Raw genomic sequence first — 16,102 nt, 5'->3', positions numbered from 1 at the left:
GTTGTATCTTTGTGTGGAGAAAGTCAGGAAGGAAAATACCAAGTCGTTCTGTATTGTCCAAGAGGAGAGAAAGACAGAACTATGCTTTGCTTCTGCTCTAGCATTGGCTAGGTCGCTATTGAACCAACGACTACCATAAAGTTGCGTCTGAGTATGTGGATAAAGGACGATTGAGAAAAAAAAACATWAAAAAAAAAATGGCTTCATCTTAGACTATGATTTTAAATTGGAAATTAAATATCAATGCCAACTAGCCACCTCATTACAGCTTATTATTGTGAGAACCTGTGACTCCAAGAGGTGTCAAATGCTTTTTCAACCGTGGTTATCAATAACTACATTGAACACCATTTGAAAAAAATAATAATTGTCAGAATAGTCTAACCTTGAAAAACTGTGAGACTATGAAATACCCACAGCAAAAAACGGAATGTTTAAAATGTTATAACAAAGCCTGCGATGTGTGTGTGTGTGTGTGTGCGCACATGTGTGTATGTACATGTTTGTGTATTGTCTGCGTTTGTGTCTATGTTGGTGTGTGCATGTCTGTGTGCACACGCACAAGCACAATTGTGTCTGTCTAAATTCAGTCTTCTCATTTCCAGACCAAGCTCTCTCTACCTTTTTCATTAGTCGAGGCTATGATCAAAAGAGCTAACTCACTTTTACACATCACTCCCATGCCTGTGAAATATCAGGCCAGGCCCCACAATACCCTACTCTCCTGGAATTAGTGGGAATACCCACAGGGGCCAATTTAATGGTGTGTGAATTTCATATGAAGATTTGGCAAGAAGGAGGCTGGCTATACGTGGAAAACTACTTCTTAAATATAACTGTAGGCTCACACGGCTGAAGAAAATAGACTGTTTCTATCAGTCATCGTTGCACACTTCAAGGTAGGCTATGCGTTTAGGTTATGATAGGTTACATGCATATGGGTAATGTATTTGATGCATACACATTCATGATACTAGAGTATGCCAAGAGTATGACAGTGCACTACTGAATATAATATACTATGTCTAACGTATGGAATTATGACAATTTATAAGTTGCTCACTTCACTGGGCTTCCTTCCGTGTGACTATTATGTTGAATACACTTACTGGAATTAAACAGATTATTAATTTGACCTTTTTTTTGTTGTTGCTCAGGCTAGGGCCCTCTTTGATCCAAGCCTTCCTTTGATGTCTGCAAATAAATTGGGTTTATAAAATCCCTCCAAATTGGGACACTTTCCAAACTGCTTTGTATGGCTTTTAAATTCATATGCTATGAATAGCATTGAAGTGTCTTGGTGGAGTTGAGGCACTTTAGACACTGTGGAGTAGGACTCGCATTACATGTTGAGAATAGGATACACCTGAATGGAAAATGGGCAGGTGACATATAGTTAGAGGACTCATCTTTGTATTGTGCCATTATAGCGTCTGTGAGAGCACGGGCAGCGCCATTGAGGCCATCTCCATTTTCAAGTTGTAAATGTTCTTCTTCTTTTGTTTGAAAAAAAGCATAAAGCTAATATTGGTGACTTACCGCCACCTGCATTGCTGGAGCCATGAAGCAAATCCTGCGTGTCATTCATTTATTGTGGCCACTATATGGCGGTGATATAGCTTAAAGCCATTTACAAACCATGCAACCAATTGGCCCCAGGTTAAAATTCACTACTTTGATTCATCTGCTTTCTATGCCCTCATATTTAGCCTCACATTGAAGTGTTTTACCAGTTTATTTTTAGGACAATCATGGCTACAAGAACACAAAACAATTTGAAATGAACAGTTGCATTAATGAGTTTTATTGACAAATGTCAAAGAACAAATAATGCTCGCCACGCAAAAAAATAGTAAAAAATTATGCTGTAAGTACAGCAATTGTTTGCTCAGTGGGACATGAATATCCAACTAGTCAGTGACTACTGTGTGGAGTTTGGAATTTGTGACAGCAACTATGTGAGCTTATTACAGTATTATAGACACTATGTACTGGGATTTCCTATGATCTTCTATGTAGAAGACCCTGACCTTCTAACGACTGTTGTGTGGCTTGTGAGCATCATAGAACAAAACATTACATTTGCGTTTTCGTGTTCGTGAGAGTCTCAGCTTTTCATAGTGGGTTTATAATACTTTGTAGCTGAAACCGTTTTCGAGATTCACCCTTGTCTCACAAACACATCTCTAGTACAACTGTCAAACCAAGATGTTTTTACACCAACTTTAGCATCCCGCTAACTTTTTGCTGCCTTTCCTTTATATCTGAAAGGTATTGCAGGCGACAAAGCCTGTACTTTTATTTCCTAGTCATTATTGCCGTAATGTATTTAAATGTCCCGCCAACCCGTCAGTATAAACGTTACCTTACATCTTACCATCATTGGCAAATGCAACAAATTTAATCATAGCCTGGTCCAAATAGAAACATTACTTGCTCTATTTTGTGGACAAAGCATGTCAATCAAGCAAGCCAGGCAACTAAAAACAACTATCTCTAGATAATGACTTGGTTTGTTGCTAACATTAGCTAGCTGTTTGCTATCTCCAACATTTTGGGTTTAACTGTAGCCACCTTTTGATTCATAGCATGAAAATCAACACATTATCGTACAAATGGTTTACAAGTATGGTGAGCTGCTAACTGACTGAACTTACTATTGTGAATGTGAAGAAATGAAAGCAGTACATTGAAAGCAGCATTTCTGTCGGATTTAGAGCTTGCTCTCTCACATCAGGTTAATATGACAACGATCGCAACAACAGAGTCAAAGTTGAATGTCTCTTGCTCAGTTGTGGCAAGCAATGGCGATATAAAAGGTGAATGCCGACAAGAATGTGGAAAATATTTGGCTGTTTGAAAGGGGACCATATATACATTGCCCAATTATTTGTTCTGTCAACATACCGCAAATCCTATGTCAATAAGGTATACTTCAGCCTCCGTCAATCGCACAGGCTAATGGTGGAAGAAATAGACGAATCCAATGCAAAAAAACAGAAGTCTGTAGCAAACACACAATGTTTAAAAGGGGTTAGAAGCACTAAATTATGCCGGCGTGAGTGTGGGACTCAAGAGGTTGAAGAAGACAATGCTCTGATCATTGGTTGATTGCTCCCAACCCATCCTCACCCAGTTTACTACTTTAAAATGGTGGAAGCCCTCAATGGCAATGTCCATGCAAAACTGAGTATATCCATGATGACTTCCTCAACATTCTCTATGGTTCTCACCATTATAATAATTCTCTATCATTCTCTATGGCGTGTGGGTGGCACATGTTGATGATGTCAAAGCATAGAGTTGAATATAGGGCACATCTCTGCATCTTGCTATAATGGCTTCGGTGACAGCATGGGCAGTGCCCTCTATCCAACTCTATGTGTTACATTTGTATGGGTGTGCAGTCAGCGCATGTTGATGATGTCACACTACTCACGTGCATGGCTAGGATGCTGCGGGGGATGAGTTCTCGGTTCTGCCGGATGGTGAAGTGCCAGGTCTTGATCCTCATGAGGTCGTCAAAGGCAAATTCAAGAATCAGGCGGCCCTCTGTGCATACCTGTCCCAACAACAAAGATGGGGTAACACTTTCTTAGAAGGGGGTATACATAAGGCATGCATAACACCTTCATGAGACCAAGCATGACACATTTATGAGTGTTGCAGTGTCATCCATAACAACCTTTGTAACAAATGCAAGCCTACTCAGCTTCATTCAATATAGGTTTTCAAAATCCCTTAGTACACAGTAGGCTACAGTTTACGTCCCCTTTGACATCATTCCCCATACTAATGTACAGTGCATTCAGAAAGTATTCAGACCCCTTCACTTTTCCCACATTTTGTTTCCTTACAGCCTTATTCTAAAATGGATTAAACATTCCCTCATCAATCTACACACAATACCCCATAATGACAAACCGAAAATGCAAATTTATTACAAATAAAAAACAGAAATACCTTATTTACATAAGTAATGCACAGTATTTCTTTTACAATCAGACATTTTTAATTCGCTGGCATGCGGACATCTGTTTATTGGATAATCACAACAGGGATCGATTTTTATGAGCAAGGAATGATTGTCATAAAACTCAGCGTGTCCTTCAGTTTCAAATTTGTTCAAGTTGTTTGGAATTGGGCAGACTATTATTTACTCTGTCCTTATTCAGCAGGTCTGTCCTTGTTCCTCTCATCCCTCACACTCTCTTGAAGATGACGTTGAGAGGAGTGTGTTTACGGCAGAGACAAAATAAGTTTGGGTCAGAGAGAGTTGCCAATTAAGAGACAAGAGAGAGAATGAGAGTGGGAGAGAGCGCAAGAGAAAGAGAGACAGTATGAGTGAGAGAGAGACAGGAAAAAAACACATTCGCCCCTTTAGCCGAATTCAGTGTTGTAGGGGCCCTTGCAGTTCCCGATGTTTCGTTGCTGTGGCAACCGGAGGGAGGGAGAGAGCGGGCAAAAAAAAGAAGAAGAAATCAGCTGATTAGTTGGCATGGCAACCGAAAAGATGTAATCCCACCAGACACACTCTAATCAATGCCCCCAGCACAGATGGTCTCTAGAGGATCAACAAGAAAGAGGCTGGCGGGCATACAGGCCTGGTCACGTGGTATCACTCCGCAACCCTGGAAAAAAATGAAAAAGTAGAGAAAAAGGGATTTTTTTCCCCTCTGCCATCTCCTACCATTGAATATATGATTTAACCCATTCTGGTGATGTAGTTTAGTCTATGCTACTTGGCTACAATGTGAGGATGTTTCTCTATGCAGTATGCACTGTCTGGATTTTGTAGTCATAAGTTATTCTGGCCAATGAGATTACATTTCGGGAACTATTTTCTGATAGTTAGCAAGTTAGTCGTTGGATATCTAACAATGTGGTTGTCTTTAGATCTGTGCAGATTAGACAGAAGAAATATTTGAAAATAATCCTAACTGTTTAATGGACAATGGAAAGGGCTTTCATTCTAGTTTGATTATGATTCCAACTGTTTCTTAGACTAGTGCACTCTGGCCACAGGGCAAAAGTATGAGTTTAACGATACTGGCTACAGATGTAAGTGAAATTCTGTAACGCTTCCATTGGTATTAACACAAATACCTACACATGCTAAAATATATTTTTTGTACATTGTGAAACATTCTATTCGGAAACTCCATGAAGCGTTATCAGGAAGTTAAACAGAATATAAATGGGCCAATAAATGTACAGAAATATTGTCCAGAAAGAAAGACATTTTATCATATGTGTACTGTACACTACCGGTCAAAGTTTTAGAACACCTACTCATTCAAGGGTTTTTCTTTATTTTGACTATTTTCTACATTGTAGAATAATAGTGAAGACACCAAAACTATGAAATAACACATATGGAATCATACAGTATGTTATATTTTAGATTCTTCAAAGTAGCCACCCTTTGCCTTGATGACAGCCTTGCACACTCTTGGCATTCTCTCAACCAGATTCACCTGGAATGCTAATCCAACAGTCTTGAAGGAGTTCCCACATATGCTGAGCACTTTTTGGGTGCTTTTCCTTTACTCTGCGGTCCGACTCATCCCAAACCATCTCAATTTGGTTGAGGTCGGGTGATTGTAGAGGCCAGGTCATCTGATGCAGCACTCCATCACTCTCCTTCTTGGTCAAATAGCCCTTACACAGCCTGGAGGTGTGTTGGGTCATTGTCCTGTTGAAAAACAAGTAATAGTCCCACTAATCCCAAACCAGATGGGATGGCGTATCGCTGCAGAATGCTGTGGTAGCCATGCTGGTTAAGTGTGCCTTGAATTCTAAATAAATCACATAGTGTCACCAGCAAAGCACCCACATACCATAACACATCCTCCTCCAAGCTTTACATTTGGAAATACACATGCGGAGATCATCTCACAAAGACACAGCAGTTGGAACCAAAAATCGCCAATTTGGACTCCAGACCAAAGGACACATTTCTACCGGTCTAATGTCCATTGCTCATGTTTCTTGGCCCAAGCAAGTCTGTTCTCCTTATTCGTGTCCTTTAGTAGTAGTTTCTTTGCAGCAATTCGACCATGAAGGCCTGATTCACACAGTCTCCTCTGAACAGTTGATGTTGAGATGTGTTTGTTACTTGAACTCTGTGAAGCATTTATTTGGGCTGCAATTTCTGAGGCTGGTAACTCGAATGAACTTATCCTCTGCAGCAGAGGTAACTCTGGGTCTTCCATTCCTGTTGCGGTCCTCATGAAAGRGAGTTTCATCATAGCGCTTGATGGTTTTTGCAACTGCACTTGAAGAAACTTTCAAAGTTCTTGAAATTTTCCATTTTGACTGACCTTTATGTCTTAAAGTAATGATGGACTGTCGTTTCTCTTATTTGAGCTGTTCTTGCCATAATATGGACTTGGTATTTTACCAAATAGGGCTATCTTCTGTATCCCCCCTAATGATTGGCTCAGACGCATGAACATTTAAGAAGGCACACCTGTTAATTGAAATGCATTCCAGGTGACTACCTCATGACGCTGGTTGAGAGAATGCCAAGAGTGTGCAAAGCTGTCATCAAGGCAAAGGMTGGCTATTTGAAGAAATATATTTTGATTTGTTTAACACTTTTTTGATTACTACATGATTCCATATGTGTTATTTCATAGCTTTGYTGTCTTCACTATTATTCTACAATGTAGAAAATAGTCAAAATAAAGAAAAACCCTTGAATGAGTAGGTGTTCTAAAACTTTTCACGGGTAGTGTATATAAACTGTACAGCCAAAATTCAGCCAAAATTTGTCGTAGCAACTACAACATAGTGAAGATTCTTTATTGGTTGGCTATTATTCAAAATCTTTACCAATAAAATGGCTTTACAAAACCTTTACTCRTACAATACTACACTTCATGGGACTGTATGAAAAGTGCAGGCAGTTGATAAAAATTGTAGTGAATACAAACAGTGGTCATAAAAAGGTAAGGCCCCTTGGAGAGTCCCAATTGATTTAAGAAGCCTGTAATAAATCTTCTCCACATTTGCTTTGCTAAGGGATCTCAGTCACATATTCTGGGAGGAGAGAGTAAAACAGCATCACAAGCTTGCTCAAGAGACACCATTCTCTACTGTATAAAGTGCTACTGTATTCCTAGAGCCTCCTTCATAATAGATTAGGTTCATATATAAATATTATTTAAATATACACATTCATTATAAATAAGGGTGTAATTGAGCATTAATAATACATTTGTAACATATAGTAACATTATAAAACATCATCATATACATTCATTATGTATTAGTCTGTAATCGGGTGGCTTGGGGTTAAACACCCCCCCCCCCCTCCTGTAATTCTCACAGAAACCACTTTATGTCACCAAAACATTTTTCAACACTTTCCCTGGATGCCACTAGTCTTGCTCAACTAAACATGTAATCTGTCTCATCTTAACGTTTTAAGTCACTCCAACAAAACGATTTAGAGGTACATTGATCTAATATTTTGTGCTTTAGAAAAAGTTAAATGTATAACTTAATGGAGTTACATCTATATGTTTATATATATATATATATATATATATATATATATATATATATATATATATATATACACACCAGTAGGGGAGCCTAAAGATAAATAATCCACTTGGTCAGAGAGAAAAATGGTTATCAGTTTCTAATAAAGTAGTACAATTTAAAGTGAGTATGTTTGGGGCAAAACCTCCTGGGCAATCAATGCAAGTCAATGGTAGCTATATTAGCATTTTCAAATCATGTCCAAATCATCTATAAGTACCCTCTTTGATTTATACAATCAATTTTGAGATACAGTCATTTAATGATGATTTGAACGGGAAGGATGAAAATAAAAAGAGGGGCCATACATCAAAACATCATTATATTGAAGATATTAATAGTGAGATGTGCAATGTAATTTTGATATCGGGGCAAAACACCCCCCTTTCTAAAGTTTCTGTTTTTATTAAATAACAAAAATATGTATAATTCTGCCAATTTATTTCCCTTCAAAATGTGTTTGCCTATGGATAGCCTGTAGACACATATCTAAATCTTACCAAATGTAGCTTTTTTTGGTCAGAAAATAGATATTTCCCTTAAGAGGGGGGGTGGGAAACACATTCTGTAGTCAAGTGTTACCCTATTCATTGTATTAGGCTGTAATATACCATTATTACACTGTATTTACATTCCAATTCATCAACCTTATCAAATCAATTCAAATTGGCTTTTGCTTAAACAGTTTACTCAATACATGAGAATTAAACAGCGAGAGATAGAATCATTGACTGTCCCCACAGTTAGGGATGGCCCACTGGGCTACAGTAACAAGGGCTTTGGTCCCGATGCTACATCCACAGATCTCCCATCTGGTTTCTCCATCCCCCACAGGAAGTCCTGGCAACTGGGCTACAGTAACAAGGGCTTTGCCCCAATGCTTCATCCACAGAGCCTAGGTATAGTGGGGCCTGCTGGGTGTTGAATCGAGGTTCTGGGATACCATAGGGGTGCAGCGGGGGGTACCATCGTGCAAAAACCGACACCCTCGCCTCACACACACACACTTCCACACACGAACACGTACACACACATGAACATGCACACATGCCGGGTTTACACATCCAGATTACTCCCAGCGGGATGGTCGGGGCTTTTCCCTCTGGGATAGGGAAGGAGCCAGGAATAATTTCTCCAGGGATGAGGAATGGGGGGCTGGAGGAAGGAGGGTGGAAGGTGAGAGAAGAGGGGAACGAGGCAGAGCTCATTGAGATTCAGCGCTCCAGAGCCAGAAGCCTGGATGGGAGCTCCCGGAACGTGCTCTGCTAGTGGAATTTCTTTTAATGAATTAATTTTTCCACTTCCTGATTTTGTTAAAGCTTAAATGGGGCAGGTTGAGAAAATATTTTTCATTTACCGTGTTTGTGTGTACTGTTATTGTTCTTCATCTGTTGCGGTTGACATTTTCCTCTCTTCTCATGATACTATGCAAGCTATGGTATACCCCTAACATGGTGACTAGGTTTTATGATAACACTGCATTGTGGGTAATTTTATGGAGGCAAATTGTGTGAGTGCTTCACTGCAGTGTTCATTCATGGAACAAGGAATCCCTGTAGCTATCTTCACTAGCATGAGCCTCACTTTAAATTCAAAAGACAGTCTGCAGTTGACCATCTGAATCATGCTGCTAGATACTCCTTTTAGGAGCCACACCCACCATACTTTTACTCTCTTCAGCTTTGTGGAAAATAATTGAATAAATGTAAAAAAACTGTCATGGATACAAAGTTGAAATAAATCATTTCAATTTGATAGTAAATTAAATAAAATCTCATAAGATCTTGGTGTTTTGGTAAGTCACAATGACAGCCTTGCATTTCTTGCAGGGGTTACGATCTTACCTTTGTAAACATTGGTTTACCGTGCTGAGTGACCATGGTGCACTGATCACAGTCCACAGTGATGCAGGAGTTGTGGAAGGACTCCTTGGAGTGTTTGAGGATGTAGTACAGGTCAGTGACGCCGCCCTCAAACACTGTGCTGAAGTAGCGTGGGATGAGCGTTCGTCCGATAGCTGAGAAAAAAGAAAAAAAAGAGCGGGGAAGTTATTAATAATTGAAATATGGGACTAAAGTAGTGAAGGGTGAGTGTATGTCCAATTTAAAACAGGGAAAACAGAGGAAAAATACATAATTCACTCATTAAACTTCTTAGGGATCAAATCCCGCACTCCATCAAACAAACACAGACAATCATATTTCATCCCGCCAGGCGCGACACATAAGTCAGAAATAACGATATAATTAATGCCTTACCTTTGAAGAGCTTCTTCTGTTGGCACTCCAATTTGTCCCATAAACATCACAAATGGTCCTTTTGTTCGATTAATTCCGTCGTTATATCTCCAAAATGTCCATTTATTTGGCGCGTTTGATGCAGAAAAACACCGGTTCCAACTCGCGCAACATGCCTACAAAATATCTAATACGTTTCCTGTAATCTTTGTCCAAACATTTCAAACAACTTTTCTAATACAACTTTAGGTATTTTTTAACGTAAATAATCGATCAAATTTAAGACGGGATAAACTGCGTTCAATAGCGGATAAAAAACAAAGTGGAGCGAGCTTTCAGGTCGTGTGCCCCTAACAAACAGTACACTAGACTCGACCCTCGTTCTGAACAGCCCTACTTCTTCATTACACAAAGGAAAAACATCAACCAATTTCTAGAGACTGTTGACATCCAGTGGAAGCGATAGGAACTGCAAGCAAGTGCCTTAGAAATCTAGATCCCCATAGAAACCCCATTGAAAAGAGAGTGACCTCAAAAACAAAAATTCCAGGATGGTTTGTCCTCTGGGTTTCGCCTAAGTTCTGTTATACTCACAGACATAATTTTATATGCATATCCTAGCTTCTGGGCCTGAGTAGCAGGCAGTTTACTTTGGGCACGCTTTTCATCTGGACGTGAAAATACCGCTCCTAGCCCGAAGAGGTAATTAATTCATTTGTAGACTCAAGTTTTTACCAAACTAGCCTTTGTAGGCTAGTTATGGTCTATTATAATGTGTAGGTATGTGAAGGTACCTGACAAAGACCTACAGTATAGATGGATAGACAGTTTTACACCATGTGTGCTACCCAATTTTAGCCATTACTGATCTGCTTTTCTTTGCTTAATGTGAAGTATCCACACTGTAGAAAGCAAACCATTTGTTTTGAAAAATACAGGCTCGTTCACTTGTTTGCCGGTTTAGTGAGGGAATTATTCCAAGCCAGCAAAGTAAAACTTCGACAGTCTGGTTTGAAAGTTACAGGAAAGCTGTGAAAGGTTACTAGAGAACGCTAAAAGTACTCAAAGCGGAGGAACGGCGTGGATTTAGTGTTTGACAAAATCAAGAGAGCGAGAGAGAGAGAGAGAGAGTGGGGGAGGGGAAAGTATGCTAGTGTCTTTTGCCCTCAGGCTTTCTTGTTCTTTATCCTCTTCCCTCTATTCTCTTTCAGCTAGATCTCTGTTTAAATTAATATAATGAATGATACAAAAGGATCATGCTTTAGGATACACTGTGACATTATGCAAAACAGAAAAGATATCTCTTCATCACATTATCAGCTTATGTCGGGGTAGTGTATTTGTAACAAGGGAAGGAGACACTATCAAATCAAATCAAATGGTATCAGTCACATGCGCCGAATACAACAGGTTGTCACGGCCGTCGTAGGAAGGAGACCAAGGCGCAGTGTGGTAAGCGTACATTCTTCTTTATTAAAGAACGAAACACTGAACAAAACGAACAAAATAACAAAACGAACCGTAAAGCTAATATGGATAGTGCAGACAGGCAACTAAACATAGAACAAGAATCCACAAACCAAAAGGGTAAATGGCAACCTAAATATGATCCCCAATCAGAGACAACGATAAACAGCTGCCTCTGATTGGGAACCAATTCAGGCCACCATAGACCTACATATACCTAGACTACCAAAACCCCTAGACATACAAAAAACCCTAGACAATACAAAACCAGCATACCCACCCTAGTCACACCCTGACCTAACCAAAATAAAGAAAGAAAACAGAGATAACTAAGGTCAGGGCGTGACACAGGTGTAGATCTTACAGTGAAATGCTTACTTACAAGCCCTTAACCAACAATGCAGTTTAAAAAATACGAATGAGAATAAGAAATACAAGTAACAAGTAGTTAAAGAGCAGCAGTAAAATAACAAAAAATATAGCGAGGCTATATACAGGGGGGTACTGGTACAGAGTCAATGTGCAGGGGCACCGGTTAGCTGAGGTAATTGAGGTAATATGTACATGTAAGTAGAGTTATTAAAGTGACTATGAATAGATAATTACAGAGAGTAGGAGCAGCGTAAGGGGGGGGGGGGCAATGCAAATAGTCTGGGTAGCCATTTGATTAGATGTTCAAGAGTCTTATGGCTTGGGGGTGCCTCTTGCCGTGCGGTAGCAGAGAGAACAGTCTATGACTAGGGTGGCTGGAATCTTTGATAATTGTTAGGGCCTTCCTCTGACACTGCCTGGTATAGAGGTCCTGGATGGCAGGGAGCTTGGCCCCTGTGATGTACTGGGCCGTACGCACTACCCTCTGTTGTGCCTTGCGGTCGGATGCTGAGCAGTTGCCATACCAGGCAGTGATGCAACCAGTCAGGATGCTCTCGATGGTGCAGCTGTAGAACCCTTTGAMGATCTGAGAACCCATGCCAAACCTTTTCAGTCTCCTGAGGGGGAATAGGTTTTGTCATGCCCTATTCACGACTGTCTTGGTGTGCTTGGACCATGTTAGTTTGTTCGTGATGTGGACACCAAGGAACTTGAAGCTCTCAACCTGCTCCACTATAGCCCCGTCGATGAGAATCGGGGCATGCTCGGTCCTCCGTTTCCTGTAGTCCACAATCATCTCCTTTGTCTTGATCACGTTGAGGGAGAGGTTGTTGTCCTGGCACCACACGGCCAGGTCTCTGACCTCCACCCTATAGGCTGTCTCGTCGTTGTCGGTGATCAGGCCTACCACTGTTGTCTCATCGGGAAACTTAATGATGGTGTTGGAGTCGTGCCTGGCCGTGCAGTCATGAGTACAGGGAGTACAGGAGGGGACTGAGCACGCACCCCTGAGGGGCCCCTGTGTTGAGGATCAGCGTGGCGGGTTTGTTACCTACCCTTACCACCTGGGGGAGGTCCACCCGTCAGGAAGTCCAGGATCCAGTTGCAGAGGGAGGTGTTTAGTCCCAGGGTCCTTAGCTTATTGATGAGCTTTGAGGGGAATATGGTGTTGAACGCTGAGCTGTAGTCAATGAATAGCATTCTCACATAGGTGTTCCTTTTGTCCAGGTGGGAAAGGGCAGTGTGGAATGCAATAGAGACTGCATCATCTGTGGATCTGTTTGGGCAGTATGCAAATTGGAGTGGGTCTAGGGTTTCTGGGATAATGGTTTTGATGTGAGCCATGACCAGCTTTTCAAAGCACTTCATGGCTACAGACGTGAATGCTACTGGTCAGTAGTGTCATGACTGTCCTGATCAGGTCAGGTTACAGGAGACCACAACCCTACAGATTATCTCTCAACCCCAACAGAGGAGGAGAGATCTAGGGGTCTGAAGATGTGGGGGTTTTATGACCCCTCACACCCATGGTAATTCTGAGACCACGGACAACACTCCTTTGTCCCTTCCCTCTCACTATGGAAAACCAGCCACAGAACTGTAAACATGCAATAAAGGGATTTTGGAACAATGGTTTCCGTCAACTACAATGGTGGTCATGACGATAGATGGAATATGAAAATGTATGTCATTTTTGTTTTGTTATTAAAGGTTAATAGATMACGTTATTATGAAAACATTGTAACGTTAAGAGTTTTCTTCGTATATGCTTGATGTTTATACATTGTARGTTGTGTGGAAAATGTCCAAATCAAAGAGAATGTTTCGGTAAAGATGAAATGTGAAGTTAGTTGTCTACAATTGGATTCCAGTAAAATCTATACCTTGCCCCTTAAACTTGGTACGCCCAGAGAATTGCCCTGAAGGCGGTTACGCCCACTTTTGACCCGAGGGTATAAAACCTGTGAGTGCAGAATTAACAGATTAGACTAAGTGACCCGAGCTGCAGCCAAAGGTCTAAAAGGTCAACGAACCCAAAACGCAACAAGTTTGAAGACAAATAAATATTTTTCTACCCAAGCTATGGATGAGTAGCGGTGTCTAAAGCGGGTGAATTCAAGCCGAACCACCTAGCCTCCACTCCCCATCGAATCGTGGTATCTATACTCTTTCATCTTTACGCTGTGAGCTCTGAGCTACAGAGCTATCTGTCCTCCGAAGACCCCTTCCAGAGCAAGGGAACAGGCCAGTAAGCCAAAGGACACGGACATCGTGAGGACCTAGAGAGGTGCGCAGGAGAAGTGCATCATTGAGCAGCTTGAACGGTCCACGCGGGAAAATCCACGGAGACCTTCCACAAGTAATTACATCATTATATTCTGACTCATAACAGCGGCAGTTTGGGGCAAGGCTAGGGTTAGAATGAGCATAGCTGACAATTTCACCCAAATGTATATTCCTCTTGTGTACTTTCTCTCTTTCTCTCTCTTTTAAATCCCCATTTTGGGTAACACGCGCCCTAGTGTGTATACTAAGTTCTAATCAAGAATGTGTTTTTGTGTATGTGTATCTTTTATCATCATTTTAGCTTTTTAGTAAATAAACATTCAACTAAGATTGGTGTGGTGCGAATTCATTAGTGAGACCCGGGTCCGTGCAGAATCCCGGGCTATACGACGTTCAGAACGAGACTGTTAGAGGCAACTGGTTAATTAGCGGCTGTGGTAAAATCGATATTATGATATTCTTTGAGTTAATTTGGGAAATAGAAACTCAATAAAAACTAGTTTTCCCATGGTGCCCCAGGTTAATGAGTTAATAATTGCTTGATTCAGTTAATCACGTAATTAGAAACTTCTAATCATTCGATGAGCAACAGTCGCCACATTAACTAATACAACGTCACGACAGTAGATATRTAGGCAGGTTAGTGTTCTTGGGCACAGGGACAATGGTGGTCTGCTTAAAACATGTTGGTATTACAGACTCGGACAGGGAGAGGTTGAAAATGTCAGTGAAGACACTTGCCAGTTGGTCAGTGCATGCTCGCTTGACATGTCCCGGTAATCCGTCTGGCCCTGCGGCCTTGTGAATGTTGACCTGTTTAAAGGTCTTACTCACATCGGCTGCGGAGAGCATGACCATACCGTCGTCCGGAACAGCTGGTGCTCTCATGCATGGTTCAGTGTTATTTGCCTCGAAGCGAGCGTAGAAGTAGTTTAGCTCTTCTGGTAGGCTCTTGTCACTGGGCAGCTCTCGGCTGTGCTTCCCTTTGTAGTCTGTAATGGTTAGCAAGCCCTGCCATATCTGACGACTGTCGGAGCCGGTGTAGTACGATTCGATCTTAGTCCTGTATAGACACTTTGCCTGTTTGATGGTTCGTCGGAGGGCATAGCAGGATTTCTTGCAAGCTTCCGGGTTAGAGTCCCGCTCCTTGAAAGCGGCAGCTCTAGCCTTTAGCTCAGTGCGGATGTTGCCTGTAAATCCATGGCTTCTGGTTGGGGTATGTACGTATGGTCACTGTGGGGATGACGTCATCAATGCCCTTATTGATGAAGCCAATGCCTGATGTGGTGTACTCCTCAATGCCATAGGAAGAATCCCGGAACATATTTCAGTCTCTGCTAGCAAAACAGTCTGTAGCTTAGCTTCTGTTTCATCTGACCACTTTTTTATTGACGCAGTCACTGGTGCTTCCTGCTTAAATTTTTGTTAGTAAGCAGGAATCAGAAGGATAGAATTATGGTCAGATTTGCCAAATGAAGGGTGAGTTCTTTTCCCTCTGGTTGCACATTTAACATTATTTTTTATTTTATTTAACCAGGCAAGTCAGTTAAGAACACATTTTTATTCACAATGACAGCCTACCAGGGAACAGTGGGTTAACTGCCTTGTTCAGGGGCAGAATGGCAGATTTTTACCTTGTCAGCTCAGGGATTCGATCCAGAAACCTTTTGGTTACTGGCATGACACTCTAACCACTAGGCTACCTGCCACCCCAAACACGCTGATAGAAATTTGGTAAAACAGATTTAAGATTCCCTGCATTAAAGTTCCCGGCCACTAGGAGCGCCGCTTCCGGATGAGCGTTTTCCTGTTTGCTTATGGTGGAATACAGCTCATTAAGTGCGGTCTTAGTGCCAGCTTCGGTCTATGGTGGTATGTAGACAGCTACAAAAAATACAGATGAAAACTCTCCAGGTAGATAGTGTGGTATACAGCTTGTAATGAGATACTCTACCTCAGGCGAGCAAAATCTTGAGACTTCCTTAGATGTCGTGCACCAGCTGTTGTTTACATAGATGTATAGTCCGCTCCCCCTTGTCTTACTAGACGCCACTGTTCTATCCTAGCGATACAGCGTATAACCAGCCAGCTGTATGTTGATAATGTCGTCGTTCAGCCACGCTCCGTGAAACATAAGATATTACAGTTTTTAATGTCCCATTGGTAGTTCAATCTTGCTCGTAGTTCGT

The 16,102-nt window shown here is 41.2% G+C and overlaps 1 protein-coding gene across 6 annotated transcripts in view; it reads right to left on the bottom strand.

The window, feature by feature from the left end:
• Positions 1–16,102, bottom strand: part of LOC111967590 (LIM domain-binding protein 2) — an 89,220-nt gene that overhangs the window by 19,771 nt on the left and 53,347 nt on the right. For all 6 annotated transcript variants that reach the window (XM_023992727.1, XM_023992728.1, XM_070444820.1 and 3 more), the window contains exons 3-4: positions 9,396–9,568; positions 3,440–3,562 (exon numbers count right to left, since the gene is read on the bottom strand). In XM_023992727.1, coding sequence (XP_023848495.1) covers positions 3,440–3,562; positions 9,396–9,568 — 296 coding nt within the window. The remainder of the gene's footprint in view (positions 1–3,439; positions 3,563–9,395; positions 9,569–16,102) is intronic.

Source organism: Salvelinus sp. IW2-2015, linkage group LG8 (genome assembly GCF_002910315.2).
Source record: "Salvelinus sp. IW2-2015 linkage group LG8, ASM291031v2, whole genome shotgun sequence".
Lineage (NCBI taxonomy): Eukaryota > Metazoa > Chordata > Actinopteri > Salmoniformes > Salmonidae > Salvelinus > Salvelinus sp. IW2-2015.
Note: the sequence above shows the minus strand (reverse complement) of the source record. Positions and strands in the feature narration are given on the sequence as shown.